The 13540-nt window shown below is 38.1% G+C and overlaps 1 protein-coding gene across 10 annotated transcripts in view; it reads right to left on the reverse strand.

Annotated features, from left to right (window-relative positions):
* FHOD3 (formin homology 2 domain containing 3) overlaps nucleotides 1-13540 on the reverse strand; it is a 330045-nt gene that overhangs the window by 13419 nt on the left and 303086 nt on the right. For 7 of the 10 annotated variants that reach the window (XM_088132739.1, XM_088132890.1, XM_088132801.1 and 4 more), the window contains one exon: nucleotides 3818-3841. The exons of 2 other annotated variants lie outside the window; for them this stretch is intronic. In XM_088132739.1, the coding sequence (XP_087988865.1) occupies nucleotides 3818-3841 (24 nt within the window). Of the gene's footprint in view, nucleotides 1-2613; nucleotides 2791-3817; nucleotides 3842-13540 lie in introns of all 10 variants that reach the window. One more of the 10 variants, XR_015794612.1, reaches the window with a different exon arrangement.

The raw sequence follows: 13540 nt of genomic DNA on the forward strand, positions 1-13540 counted from the left end.
TTTGGGCTGCACACCTGGATTCACACATGGCTGCAACTTTACACCTTTGGCTAAGCTTTCTAATTTTCCAATAGCATCTAGTCTCTTGTCCTATTCTCCCGTAACATTTGCTTACAATTTTGTGGTTGCAATTTCTTCCTGCTTTATCTTCTGCACAGTTTAATTCAAATAGTCCATTCTTCTGGAGGGTATCTTTCACAGTGAATGCCTTCCAATCTTGCATCACATCCTCTCTCTGTGATATATTTTACTGGGAGTAGACTTGATTCCAGATTTGGAACTTATAAGGCAACTGTGATTGTTGAGCAATTTGCCTTTGCCTAATGCAGAACAGAATCTCTTCTGGTTGAGGTGATTTTTTTTACCCATTTGCCAAGTAAATAGTAAATTTATATTCATTCAATTCAACAAACCATTCTCTTTGATAAGATTAGAAGTTGTGCCAGAATCAAAATACATGCCATTTGGTGGCTCATTTGTTCTCACATTCATTGCTCTATTTCCTTTCTGGCCTTTTCTTATACTTGCCTGAAGTGAATCACCCCCTGTGAAATGCAGTCTAAAAGGTTTGTCTTGTCTCTCTTTCCTAGGACAATTTCTTTGTAATGATCTGTACTACTACAAAGGAAACATTTCCTTTCTTTTCTCCTGGTCAAACAGATTTTTAACAACTGCATCTTGCGTTTTAAGTTAGGCTGATTATAGCCTTGTAAGTAATTTAGCACAAAATGTATATCTTCTTCCTCTTTCATTTCTATGGTGTGTACCACAGCTTGGTAACTTCTAGGCAAAGAATGAAGGCAAGTAGTGTTTCTTCCACTAAAGTTTAGCTGCTCAAATTCACTTGCAACATCTTTTATTTGATTTATATGTGGATTTAGACTTCCATCCTCCTCCAGATGCGTGTTGCATAGCGTTCTGAAAAAAAAGCATTTTAGAGACTGGATCTTTTCTCATGTAAGATTTTCCAGATGTCTTTGTTTTGATCTAAATCCCTTAAATGCACAATAAGGCAGTCACTCACCATCAGGCAGATTATCCCAAGGGCTCTGTCACTTGCAGCAATGCAAGTTGCTTGCGTCTGTCCTGGTTTTGTCAATTTCTTTTTTTGAAAAGAAAGGCAGTTCTTTGAGTCTTCAGAAGCATTTTCATCCTGAATGACCAAGATAGAATTCTGGTCCTTCCAGTTTCTCCATGGATTGAAACTTTCTTGTCTCCAATTGTAAAAAAAATCTGTTTTTTTCCCTAATGTTTTCTTTAGCTGTTCATGAGACTTTTATTCCTTCTCTTTATGAAATCTCCTTGTGCATTTACTGCAATCAGTGGAGACATAATACTGTTGGAGCTAAAGTATTCTGTATGGGCTTGTGAGCATTTCTGAGAGTGGAAATTAACCTAAGCAAAGATTAGTGAAACAGGTTTTATCAGGGAAAGAAGATTTATTTACAAGAACAACATTTGTAGGGATAGGCAAAACTTAGCATCTAGCTAGCTTCATTCTACAGGATGAAGTAGTCCAGGAGCATGTGCTCTGTGCTAACATGCCTGGGAAGAAAGGCACAAGGAAGTGACCTCATGAACTGGTCATGAGGAGCTGAAGAGTCAGTGCTGCTGTATTTACCATTATGTTTCTACTTGCTCTGAATAGATAACCTTTCGAAACCATTTTTGGCATTTTTACTACTCCTTTCTTGACCATCTTTTTTATCTTTATCATTATTCCAAGATAATGGAATTCTACTTTCACCCATTATTCCATTATTTAATAATTCAGCTTTTAATAAGTCAGCTTTTCCCTGTTCGCAAGTGCCTAGTCTATTAGCAGCCCCTCCCCTTTTTTTTCCTTTCATTTTCTGGAAGGCAGATACTAAATAAAACCTAGGCATGAAATTAACAAACATTTAACAACCAATATACTGTAATTGAAGCCTTCCATTATTATTCATCTCAGTGATCTATAGCATGCAGCTATAAATGGCTTTATAAATATTTATAAATTTAAATTTAAATATTTATAAATATATAAATTATTTATATAATATATATAAATGGCCGCGGATCTAGGCTGATCCGAATGGGAAAATACCTTAGAATTGTATTCAAACTATAAAAGAAAATCAGAATATATATCTAATAAATATTGGTGATTACTTTAAATATATTTTAATTATTTTTGATGGTATTAAGGCAGGCAAAATTTTTTTTCTAAAAAAATAAAACCATCTTCACTTTTGAAAGAATGTAGTGATCCAAGCAAATTCTTAATATAAACATTATTCAGAGGTTATTTGCAATATTAACTGCTAATTTAAAAAATCACTGTGAGATATGGAGAGATAATTGCTAACTTGAAATATGTCTAAAGAAAAAAGCTAACTTTTGTCCAACTGTTTATAAAGATCTTCAAAAGATCTTCCCAATATCACATTTAAATTAACATTTTATGGGCAATAAGTGTAGTTAGCTGTTTTTTTAAAAATATCAGTACTGTGTTACATAGCAATGTTAGAAAACATTCATTAAGTACAAAGGCAAGTTTTCATATTGCACTGTGTATTAAAGCTTTTCTACAGAGTATGAAATTAAGAATTGCTCGTCTTTGGAAAAGCCTACCTCATTTTCCTGACCCTTAACTGGCAGCACACAAGGCCAGAAAAATGATTCATGCAGAGCTACAATGGGCAAGGTCATCTGAAGGCACTTCTATTGCCTTATTAAAGTGGAAATGATTAAATGATGCATTTCCATATGATGCAGAGATCCAGCAGAATTACCTACATCCAGCAGAAGCTAAGTGAAAGAAAGCAAGGATAGAGCACTAAATATAATGCAAAGATAATATGTGCAACTTCTAGTGTGAATTCCCTGACAGTGTTAGCAATCTGCAGTAGAATACATTTTTGCACTCCTTTACTTCTTGTGTTTGTGGTTAGACTGTATAAAGTTGCTTATTTTTGTTCTATTCCTTACTGGATGTCCCCCCCACCCCCACCCCCGTCATGAAGATAATATGAATAGGGAAAAAGATCATTGATATTTGGTATCACCTGTTTTTTCCACTTCAATTCACCTTGTAGAATTGCCATAGCAATCTTTTCTGTTCCAGTAATACAGCCAGTGCTCATTTAGCAACTACCTCAGTTAGTGACCATTCACAAATACAATGGCAATAAATGTTAGTAAATCATTTTTGGACCAATGAGTGCACTTGCACCCTAATTTTGATGCCTGACAACAAAGCACGCTGGAATGAGGGTAACGCTGGCATTGCTGCATGAGAGAATTGTATCTAAATGAGACGGCAGCAACCAGTGATTTTTGCAGCATCTCTCAGTCACATGGTTTACTTAGCAATCATGTTGCTTAGTGAGCATGTCGCCAGAGCGGATTGCAGTGGGTAAATGAGGACTGCCTGTATTTGATTACGGCCACAATTTCTATAACTAATGCAATTATAATAATTTGAAATGTTAGGATTAGCAATCTTTGTGGCAAATCTCCTATAATGCTTAGGCTTGCCATGCTTTTTCATATAACCAATTACAGTCACCATGTTGAAAGAAAAAGACCCATATCAGACATTAAACACACTGTAGTCTATTAGTGCAATCCAAATAGGAATCCTATGCATTCCTACTTAGAAATAAGTCTCATTAAGTTCAAAAGGACTTACTCCTAGTTAAGAAAATACAGAATTGCAGATACAAGGATTCCAGCCACAAAGCATGGTAATAAAGCATTCCTACTGAACTGTTATCAGTAGATCTCACAGCATACAGAAGATTTGAACAGAACATGCTCTTTTCCAGAATCATACCTCAATGTCATCTTCTTCATCTGTCTACCAGTGGGACAAAGAATAGGACAGAAAAGGATAGAAAGCAACGTTAGGTAAGGAATAATGTCAACACATCAGCCATCAAAAGTAACTATGATGCTGCTTCATCATTAAAGTATAGAATAAAACATGTGGTATAAAAATCAATGATCAGCATGCATCTTTCATGACGTCACAGAACAAAAAAACAGACTTTGTATGGTGTGAATCTTTGTCATTCCAATAATAAATTACACTGGAGTCTTGTCCTGCAGTTTATCATCACATCCTCCAGCAGATTCCATAAACGCAAAAAGGCCCAAGAAGACCAGTTAATTCTTTTCCTCCATTCTAATTGTCATTTTCTGTCCCTCAACCTTTATTATTACTGAGACCAAAAACCATTCTCAGTTCTTCTGGAACTTTGTGCATTCCATCAAGCCTTTATTCTGGAAACGCGAAGTGGCAAACATAGCATTTCCTCCTCCAATTTTCCCCACCACAAGCCTGTGAGTTAAACTGTGAGTAAAACAAATAATTGTCCTGAAATCACCAAGAAAGAGTCCTTGATTGAAGATGGACATGAAATAGAGATTTCCGATTTAAACTCAGGATTTTAATTATTGCACTAATGTTGGCACTTTTATAAAGTAATTTGGGTTTCTGTAAGCTTCAACAGTCAGCTGAGAATATGAGTGCCTATTTTATTTTTATTTGTTTACTAGATTTATAAGGCTGCCCAACTCCTATAAACTGAAAAAGAATAACATCACAAAAAACCACACACAATACATAAATATGAATATATTTATATAAAATATAAATATATAAAATTGGCAACTAAGCACCATAATAAGAATAGCCAAAAGGGGACTCCACTCAACTGCCCCGAAATGCCTGGGGGGAAGCCAGGCTGGTTTTAGGAATGGCTTAACAGCATTCCTAAAAGGCAAGTAGAGTTGGGGTTGGGGGGGAGGAAGGGGGAAACAGTTTGTTCCAGAGAACAGAAGTAGCCACAGAAAAAGCAAGCTTCTAGGTCCTATAAGGTGAAAAGATTTTAAAGGATGCTCTCTCTGTGGGAGTGTGTGGGGCAGGCAGATGTTCTTGGGATGTTCTTGTTTTTTATAGTTACCCTGCTTTAGCCCCCTTCCTTAATAGCATTTTCTCATCTGAATTTATAGAAAGGAACAAGTGGAACCAAAATCTTGTAGTACATTGACCATAACAGATGTGTATTTATTCAAATATTCAGTTCTGGCTTCCTCAGAATATTATAAGAAGCTCAAGCGGGTCAATTTTTGTCCCCCCTCCCCCCATGTTTTGTTCTTGTTTTGTACTAAACACACAACATCTCATTGCTCCTGGGGACAACACTATTCATTTTTCATTGGACATCTCTTCCTTTTAAGTTGCTTGCATTTCTCACCCCAGTTATCTTTCTCCATTAAGGAAAAGGTAAATAGATCTGATACCTTTCTCTAGAACAGGAAAGCAGACAAAAGATGTTTGATCATAAAATTAACCAAAAGAAAATACTGAAGCATTCATTGCCTTGCATTGCAATAAGGCCAAAAAAAAAAAGGAAAACATTTAGTTTTATCATCACCTTACATTTAACTTTTGTTACTTTGACTCTAAGATTTAACGAACTTTTATTTAAATAATATGTCTTGTCATTTCTCTAAATTTATTCTAGGAACACTTGCCATGACAAATAAAACCTAATCGGATTTATCTTCCAGGTCTTTCTGCAGACTAATAAAAAAGTTTAGGCCCACAATGGCACATTAAGCACTGATTTTATGGATACATATTTTCCCCATGAGACGATGATGATGATGAGCTATCAACTTGTTGACTTGTAGCAACCACATAGATAGATGTACTCCATGACGATCTGTCCCTAACGTGGTCTTTCAGGTCTTCTTTTTTTCTTTTAGTTCTATCTTCTTTCTTTTCTATAGTTTTTGATTTGTATTTTAACTGTACTTTTTATATATCTCAATAAACTTTTTAATTAAAAAAAGTAGGATAATTTGAGCCTGGTCATTTGTGCCTTGAGTGAGAACTCTGGATTGATTTGTTTGATGATCCATTTGTTTTCTTGGCTATCCATGGTATTCTCAGGAATATTCTCCAATGCCAAAATTCAAAAGCATCAATACTCTTCCTACCCTGCTTCTTCAAAGTCCAACTTTTGTTTCCATAGAGCGTTGCAGGGAATACCATGGCTTGCATGATTCTGATCTTTGTAGGTACAGTATAAACACATCACGGCATTTGAATACCTTTTCCAAGGCCCTCATGGCTGCTCTACCAAGTGGCGTATTTCTTGACTGCTTGTTCCTTTACTATTGATGGTTGATCCTAAAAGGCAGAAGCTGTCTACTACTTTGATATCTTCACTGGCAATTCTAAGGCTGATGGTTGTACCTGTTGACATTAGTTTGGTCTTCTCTACATTTAATTTAATCCCATTTTTTCACTGCGCTCCTTGACCTTTATTACTAGAGCTTGCAGATCCTTTGTACTTTCGGCTATCAGAATAATGTCATCAGCATAGCACAGGTTATTGATGTTTCTTCCTCCAATTTTAAAACCATGTTTATCTTCTTGAATCCAGTTTCCCTTAACATATATTCAGCATATAGGTTGACTCAATAAGGGGAGAATATACAACATTGTCACACTCTTTGCCATCCCGGAGCCAGTCTGTTTCACCATGTTCTGTCCATACTGTGGCTTCCTGACCTGTAAATAAGTTTCTCATGAGGAGAATGAGATGTTCTGGGATTCCCATTTTTCTAAGCACATTTCGCAGCTTGACGTGATTGACGCAAAGGCCTTTCTATAATCAGTGAAACACTGTGTTTTCTCTTTGGCTTTCTCAATTATCCAGCATGTATCAGCAATAATGTCTCATGTTCCTCAGCCTTTTCCAAAGCTAGCTTGAATGTCTGGCATCTCTTTTTCCATGTAGGGCTCTAAACTGGATGATCCTAAGCATGGGCCTAGTAAGACTCAAAGTCAGCTAAAATGCCACGGAACCAAGGCTGATATATTTCTTAATTGCTAGGGGAAAAAAACAGCCTTCTGAAAATTGTTCTAAATGTTTTATCCTATACTGTTATTACCAGCTTGAAAATTAAACTCAGAAACTGATACAGTATTTTTATCTTTAATAAAGTAGCACTAAGAATTTAGCGCTTTAGAAACTACTACTATGAATGCAATCCCTTCAGTACTTACAGAAATAGAGGGAGGGGGTGTTGAGTTAGGCTTCTCTGATTTTGTTATTAAATGAAAAAAGGTTCATAAGTTAGTACAGGGTCAAAATTAGATGACATTTGGTGGAATAGTTGATGCTTTCATGTAGATCAACCATGCCAGATGAATTAATTTCATTAATATTATAGTAGTCCAGGCATTTTACAGAATGCAAACCTAGCTTCAAAAACAGTATCTGTCCACTTGTACTTTGTCATAGTTCGTACCAGCCAGAATTCAAGAATATTTACTATTTTTATATATACTGCTTGTTAAACAATTTGGGTGGGAGGACTAGAATTTTTTTGTTTTTACCACCATGTATTAGAAATGTTCTCTTGGACAAAAATCCCTGCATATATTGGTTTACTCTTCTGCTTATTTAGCTTACTGATGTTCACAGAAAAGTCAATGTCTGCAAACATCATTTAACTCTATTGAAAAAAATTAGAAAATTACAGGCACTTCTACTTTTTACAAAGATCAGAGTTTGAGGCAGCCTAGTTCCAAAAATCCCGGTATTTATTTCTTTGCAATGTGGCAGATTAATTCCCTCTAAGTTTTCTCTGCCTGCAAATTGCATTCCATTTTACTGAAAATTTAAAATTACAATGATTTGTGGATTTTCCATGCCATTCAATAAGAGGCATAACCCTTCATTTTTTCTGAACCTAAGCTGTGTGTGTGTGTGTGTGTGTATGTGTGCATGTACATCTGTATGGTGAAGGTTTATGCCCACATATATGAATGAGGCATACAGAAAATCCAGTTTCTTTATGAGAAGCTAGACTTAAAGAAATGTAAACAGAGTCTGAAAGTTCTTCAATATTAATCAAATTTCCAGTATCTGAAAGATTTGATGCCAAAGCTGGAAATTTTTGTTAAGTACTGGCAGTCCTTAAGCTATTTGGACTGAATAAGACCATCTTAACTAAAGATTTACACATCTAAGAGTTTTATTTTGAAAGAGTTTTAATCTTCAGATTTAGATGAACTGTACCTTAGTGCTGAAGAAACTAGCTGATATCAATTTGATGAGGTCAAAACTTTATGTATTATTTCTGAGAAATAATGTTGAACAGGTAAAATGCCTGTTCGTTTTGAGAGCAGAGCAAACGTAGTCTCTAGCTTCAAAAAAGAATGATTGATTTAGGGAACTATTACACTACTTAATCTTAGGGAATATAGACAACTTAGTTGAACATTGATACTCTGGAGAATTTTAGAGGAGATCTTAAATAAATTGTTCTATAAGTATGTTGAACACCCAAAGGTTAGCATACATTTTTAAAGAGCAAGTCTTGCCAGAGTTTTATCTCACCTTTTGAGAATAAATTGTAGGCAAGCAATAGATATAATATTTTAACTGTATATTTTATACATACATACATACATGCATACATACATACAATATAGGGGTGGAGACAAGTTTAATAAATAAATAAATAAAATAAATATACTATTACATCTATTATTAGTAATATTAATATACTATTTCAGCAACATAATTGAAGAAAATACCCTATCAGAAGTCTGTACTAGAGAGTCTAAGGGAGAAATTATAAAAGCAACATCATGTTGTCATGATGCAAGCTTGGGCCCTTTTATACGACCAGTGTGACATTGCACACATAGAGAAAATGGCTCAAAAGCACAAATCTGAAATACAGTGTTCTACTAAAGGTGCTCTGACTCAGTGTTTTTCAAATGTTGCCTGAATCTTGTCAATTCTGATTTTCAGAGCTCTAATACTTTTGCCCACATAAAGTTTAGGATGGATACTGTATGGCTCGTACAAGAATGCTTTTCATAAATAATTTGTAACTTGAATATAACTTGAGGCTATTCTATTTTAGACTCTTACTGAATTACTTGAATATATGCAAGGAAAATTGGCCATTTTTAGAAATACATATCTTGCAAGTCATTCTAATGTCCTTTTTGTATTATTTCTGTTTTCATAGATCTTTGAAAAAGGAAAAAAAAATCTGAAATGAATTGGGCCTAATAAAAACTTCTTTACTAGCATGTGGAAATCCTTTCTCTCTTGTTTCTTTATTTCCTACCTTCCTCTGTCATAGTGTTTTAAATTCACCCTGGTTGCTCTGGATTGAGTTGCTCCTGCTGTGAATGTGCTCTGAGAACCAGACCTCTGAAATCATGGATATCTGCAGCTCTGAGGATCCTGGTTAGATGGTTAGAAAGATGCCTGGAGAGGAATTTCTTCCTCAGGCTGTAGACATGCCCAACCAATAGCTTTGGATAACTATTTTCATCCTTATAAGAGGCAATGCAAGCTTTCATTTTGGCTACAGGTAGTCCTTGCTTAACACCCATTCATTTAGCAACTGTTCAAAATTACGAAGGTGCTGAAAAAACGGACTTATAACCCATGCCTGAAGTTATAGCTATTGCAGCATCCTGTTGTCACGTGATCAAAATTTGGGTGCTTGGCAGCTCACCCACACCTACAACTGCAGGGTCACTGCAACTCCCCACCCATCTCTCCCCCTGATCTTGGTTGCCCTGCATAATGGCAATTGTTGGTGGCAGTGCTGGGGCTGAAGTAGAGGCCCGGGGCCTTGAGCAGTGTCAGCCAGCTGCCACCGCTGCCACCACCATCCCAGGCCTCTACTTTAGCTCCAGCACTGCTGCGGCCACTGAGAAATGCTGCCTCAAGCCCCATACCTTGGCCAGTCACCCCACCACCACTGTGCAAAGCCCCAGTGGCCCCCGCCACTCTGTGTTCCATAGGCTCTGCCACGCTGAGCTGACCTTCGCTGTTTTCCTCCTGCTGCTGCTGAGGCATGCCTGGACTGACTACTGTATGCAAGGCAGCTGCTGACCATACCAGGCCTTCTTCCTGAGGCTGCTCGAGCCATTCTCCAAGCTGCTCATGCCATTCCTTCACCAAACTGCATGCCCCATTCTCGCAATCCTTTGGAAACCTTCTAGTCTTCCCCAGGTCTTGTGAGAACAGGTGCACTATTTGGAGAATGGCAGAAGCCCTGTTCTCATGGTGCTTTGGAAGACCTCATTCTTCAAATCACATGCCCCATTCTTTCTCCAAATAGCACACCTGTACTTGCAAGACCTAGGGAAGACCAGAAGGTTTCTGAAGGATCACAAGAATGGGGTGCCCAATTGGCCTTTCTCCATTTTTCATTCTGCACCATCTACCACTGAACTGTGGTCTCCTGGCTCCCCTCTTTTAGTTGAGAGCTTGGGGGAATTTTTCTCTATAAAGTGGCAAATATTGTTCATTCTTTTCCTTCCACCAGCCCTCCTCTGCTATCCTAATACTTTTTTCTACTCCTTTTACATTTGACGTTACCCAGGTTTCAGAGAAACAAGTTCAATAAGCTGTGGAGGACTCTCCTTATGTTATTTCTCCTGCTGACTTTTTTCCCTTGGCTCCCTTTATCCTATTCCTCCTTTTCTATCCTATATTACCCAGCTTGTTAACTGTTTTTTAACTATTGCTGGTTTTCCAGACTTCTTTGAGCATGTTCTTCATACTATGTTGAAGAAACTCTCCTTGGATCCCTCTTTGTATTCAATGTTTCTGCTTCCTTTTTTAATCTAAAGTCCTTGAAAGTGTTGCTTTTCACAACTCTTTCTTCTTCATTTGTCTTCTAATGGCCTTCACAATTAATATAAATCAGGATTTTGAGCAGACCATTTAAATGAGATGGCACTTTATTAAATTCTGAATTATATTTTGGTGGCTAAGTCCCAATGCCTTACATTAGTGCTAGTACTTTTGGACTTGGTGACATCATTTGACACATTGATCATCTGATATTGCCGTCAAAGTTATAGTCCCTGGATATCATGGGCTATGCATTTGATTGGTCTGAATCTTTTTTTCTTCTCATTTTTTTGCAATATTGTATGGTGGATTTTTGTCCTGGGAATTTCCCCTTATTGTGGGTATTCCTCAGGCTTCAATCTTGTTTAACATTTATACCCTTCTCTTGGGTGCCATGATTCATGACCAGGACTTTCAATATCACTGTTATGCTAATGATACTCAAGTCTATCAATCTTTTGTGGCCCTTAATGACAGAATGTTTTATTAATGTTTCCTCCAAAGCTTTAAACTGAATATAGATAAGTTATAGATCCTTCACAGATCCTTCATCTTGTTGGGGTTCTGAAATGTTACTACAAAAACCATGAGGAGGAGGGAGGATTCATTCCTACCTCATGGAGAGCCATGAGGAGAAGAGAAGGAAAATGAGGGAAACAGGAAAAAAGGCAGAATCCAAGCCCCTCTCACACAAAGCAGCAAAGTTAGGCCGCAGCGAAGCCATCCCTCACTTCTTGTGCTCGTGTGAGACAGGCTTGGTTGAAACCCCATATTTTCCAACACCCCTTCTTTTCAACCTTGCATGTCTCCGTGTCCCACAATATTTAATTTTTCTTAGTTCTTGATAACTGGTTCTCGACAACAGCTTCATGAAGATGTCCACTCTCATGTTTCCTGTGGGACAGTAGTCTAGTTTGATTAACCTTTGTTGTTGCAACTCTCTCATCATGTGATACTTTACATCAATGTGGTTAATTCTCCCACCTACTTTCTCCGACTGTGAAAGTCTGAAGCAACTCTGATTGTCTTCAAAGATTTGTATAGGGGTTGGTTCATCTATACCCATTTCTGCAAGCAATAATCTAAACCACACAGTCTCATTACGTGCGTCTGTTGCTGCCACATACTCTGCTTCTGCTTTGCTTGTGACTTCCCCAGCTCACTGTTCCACCCCATTGAAAAATACATAGCCACTAATGGACTTACGATCAGCAATGTTTTCTGCCCAGTCTGCATCTGTGAATCCCACTAGTCTAGGATTCTCAGTGGCTGGCAGTTTTAGTTTTAGGTGCATGGTCCCCTTTAGGTACCTTCCCACCTGCTTGACACCAGTCCAGTCTCTCTGTGTTGGCGTGCTTGTCTTTCTGCATAGAATGCCCACTGCAGCTGCAATGTCTGGTTGTTGTTGTTCAGTTGTTAAATTGTGTCCGACTCTTCGTGATCCCATGAACCATATCGCGCCAGGCCTTCCTGTCCTTCACTGCCTCCCAAAGTTGGCTCAGTTTCATGCTCATTGCTTCAGTGATGCTATCTAACCATCTCATCCCTCTGCCGTCCTCTTCTCCTTTTGCTTTCAATCTTTCCCAGCATCAGGGTCTTTTCCAAAGAGTCCTCTCTTCGCATTAGGTGACCAAAGTATCTGAGCTTGAGCTTCATTATCAATCCTTCCAATGAGCAGTCAGGGTTGATTTCCTTTAAGATTGAGTGGTTTGACCTCCTAGAAGTCCAGGGGACTCTTAAGAGTCTTCTCCAGCACCACAGTTCAAAGACATCAATTCTTCTGGTCTAGTGGTGGTGGCTAGATACAACAAGTTTCCTGTGGCACTTCTATATTCATTGTCCTTTGGTAGGAGATCGGTGGGTTCTTGTTGCTTGTGGAAAGCTATCTCCATCAGTGTAGGCGCAGGATTGGCATTTTGCAATCCTAAGCTTTCCAACAGTTCTAGAATCTTTTGCTTCTCACTTAGAAGAAAGCTCCCATCTTCTTCTCTCTTGATCTGTATTCCTAAGTAGTAGCTGGCATTGCCCAGATGCTTCACTTCTACCTCTCTATTTAGTTGAGAAACAATATCATTAAAGCCCCTCTTGTTATTGTGGCAAATCATTAAATCATCCACATAACAAAGTATATACACATCCCTCCCATTTCTGTGTCTTGTGTATAGGCAGGGATTAGCTTTTCCTTGAACGAAACTCTGGTCAAGAAGTATTTGTTTTAACTTCTTGTTCCACGCTCTGGCTGCCTGCTTCGGGCCATAAATCCCCTTCTGAAGCTTGCAAATGAGATGCTTGGTATTGGGATTAGTGAAGCCTGGAGGCTGTGTCATGTAAAGTTCTTCTTCTATCTCCCCATGTAAAAATGCAGTTTTAACATCTAAGTGTTCAGCGTCCATGTTCCTGGATGCTGCTAGACTTAGAAGCATTCTAATTGTGGTGTGTTTCACAACAGGAGCAAAACATTCATCATAATCCTATCTGTATTTCTGTGAGTAGCCTTTTGCTACCAATCTGGCCTTGTACCTTTGTACTTTGCCATTCTCGTCTTGTTTTGCCTTGAACACCCACTTACAACCTATGGCCTTCTTGTCTTTTGGTAGTTTAGTTAAAGTCCATGTTTTGTTTTTTGTACAGAGCATCTAGCTCTTCTTGTGCTGCTCTTCTCCACTTACTTGCCTCATCTGCTGGCATTTGCAGCACCTCATTCCACGATGCGGGTTCGCTTGGTAGCGACAACCTTGCGAGGTAGGTAAGTCTGTCAGCTGGAACTCCTTTGTTGGGTCATGATGAGTGTCTCAGAGCAGGTTCAGGAGTGATGACTGATGGTTCACCCTCTTCTGCATCCTCAGCCTCATCATCTGTCTCTG

This window comes from Python bivittatus, unplaced genomic scaffold (assembly GCF_059951505.1).
Source record: "Python bivittatus isolate LINGU-HERP-01145 unplaced genomic scaffold, Pbiv_v1 ctg000000_np1212, whole genome shotgun sequence".
In the NCBI taxonomy this organism is placed as follows: domain Eukaryota; kingdom Metazoa; phylum Chordata; class Lepidosauria; order Squamata; family Pythonidae; genus Python; species Python bivittatus.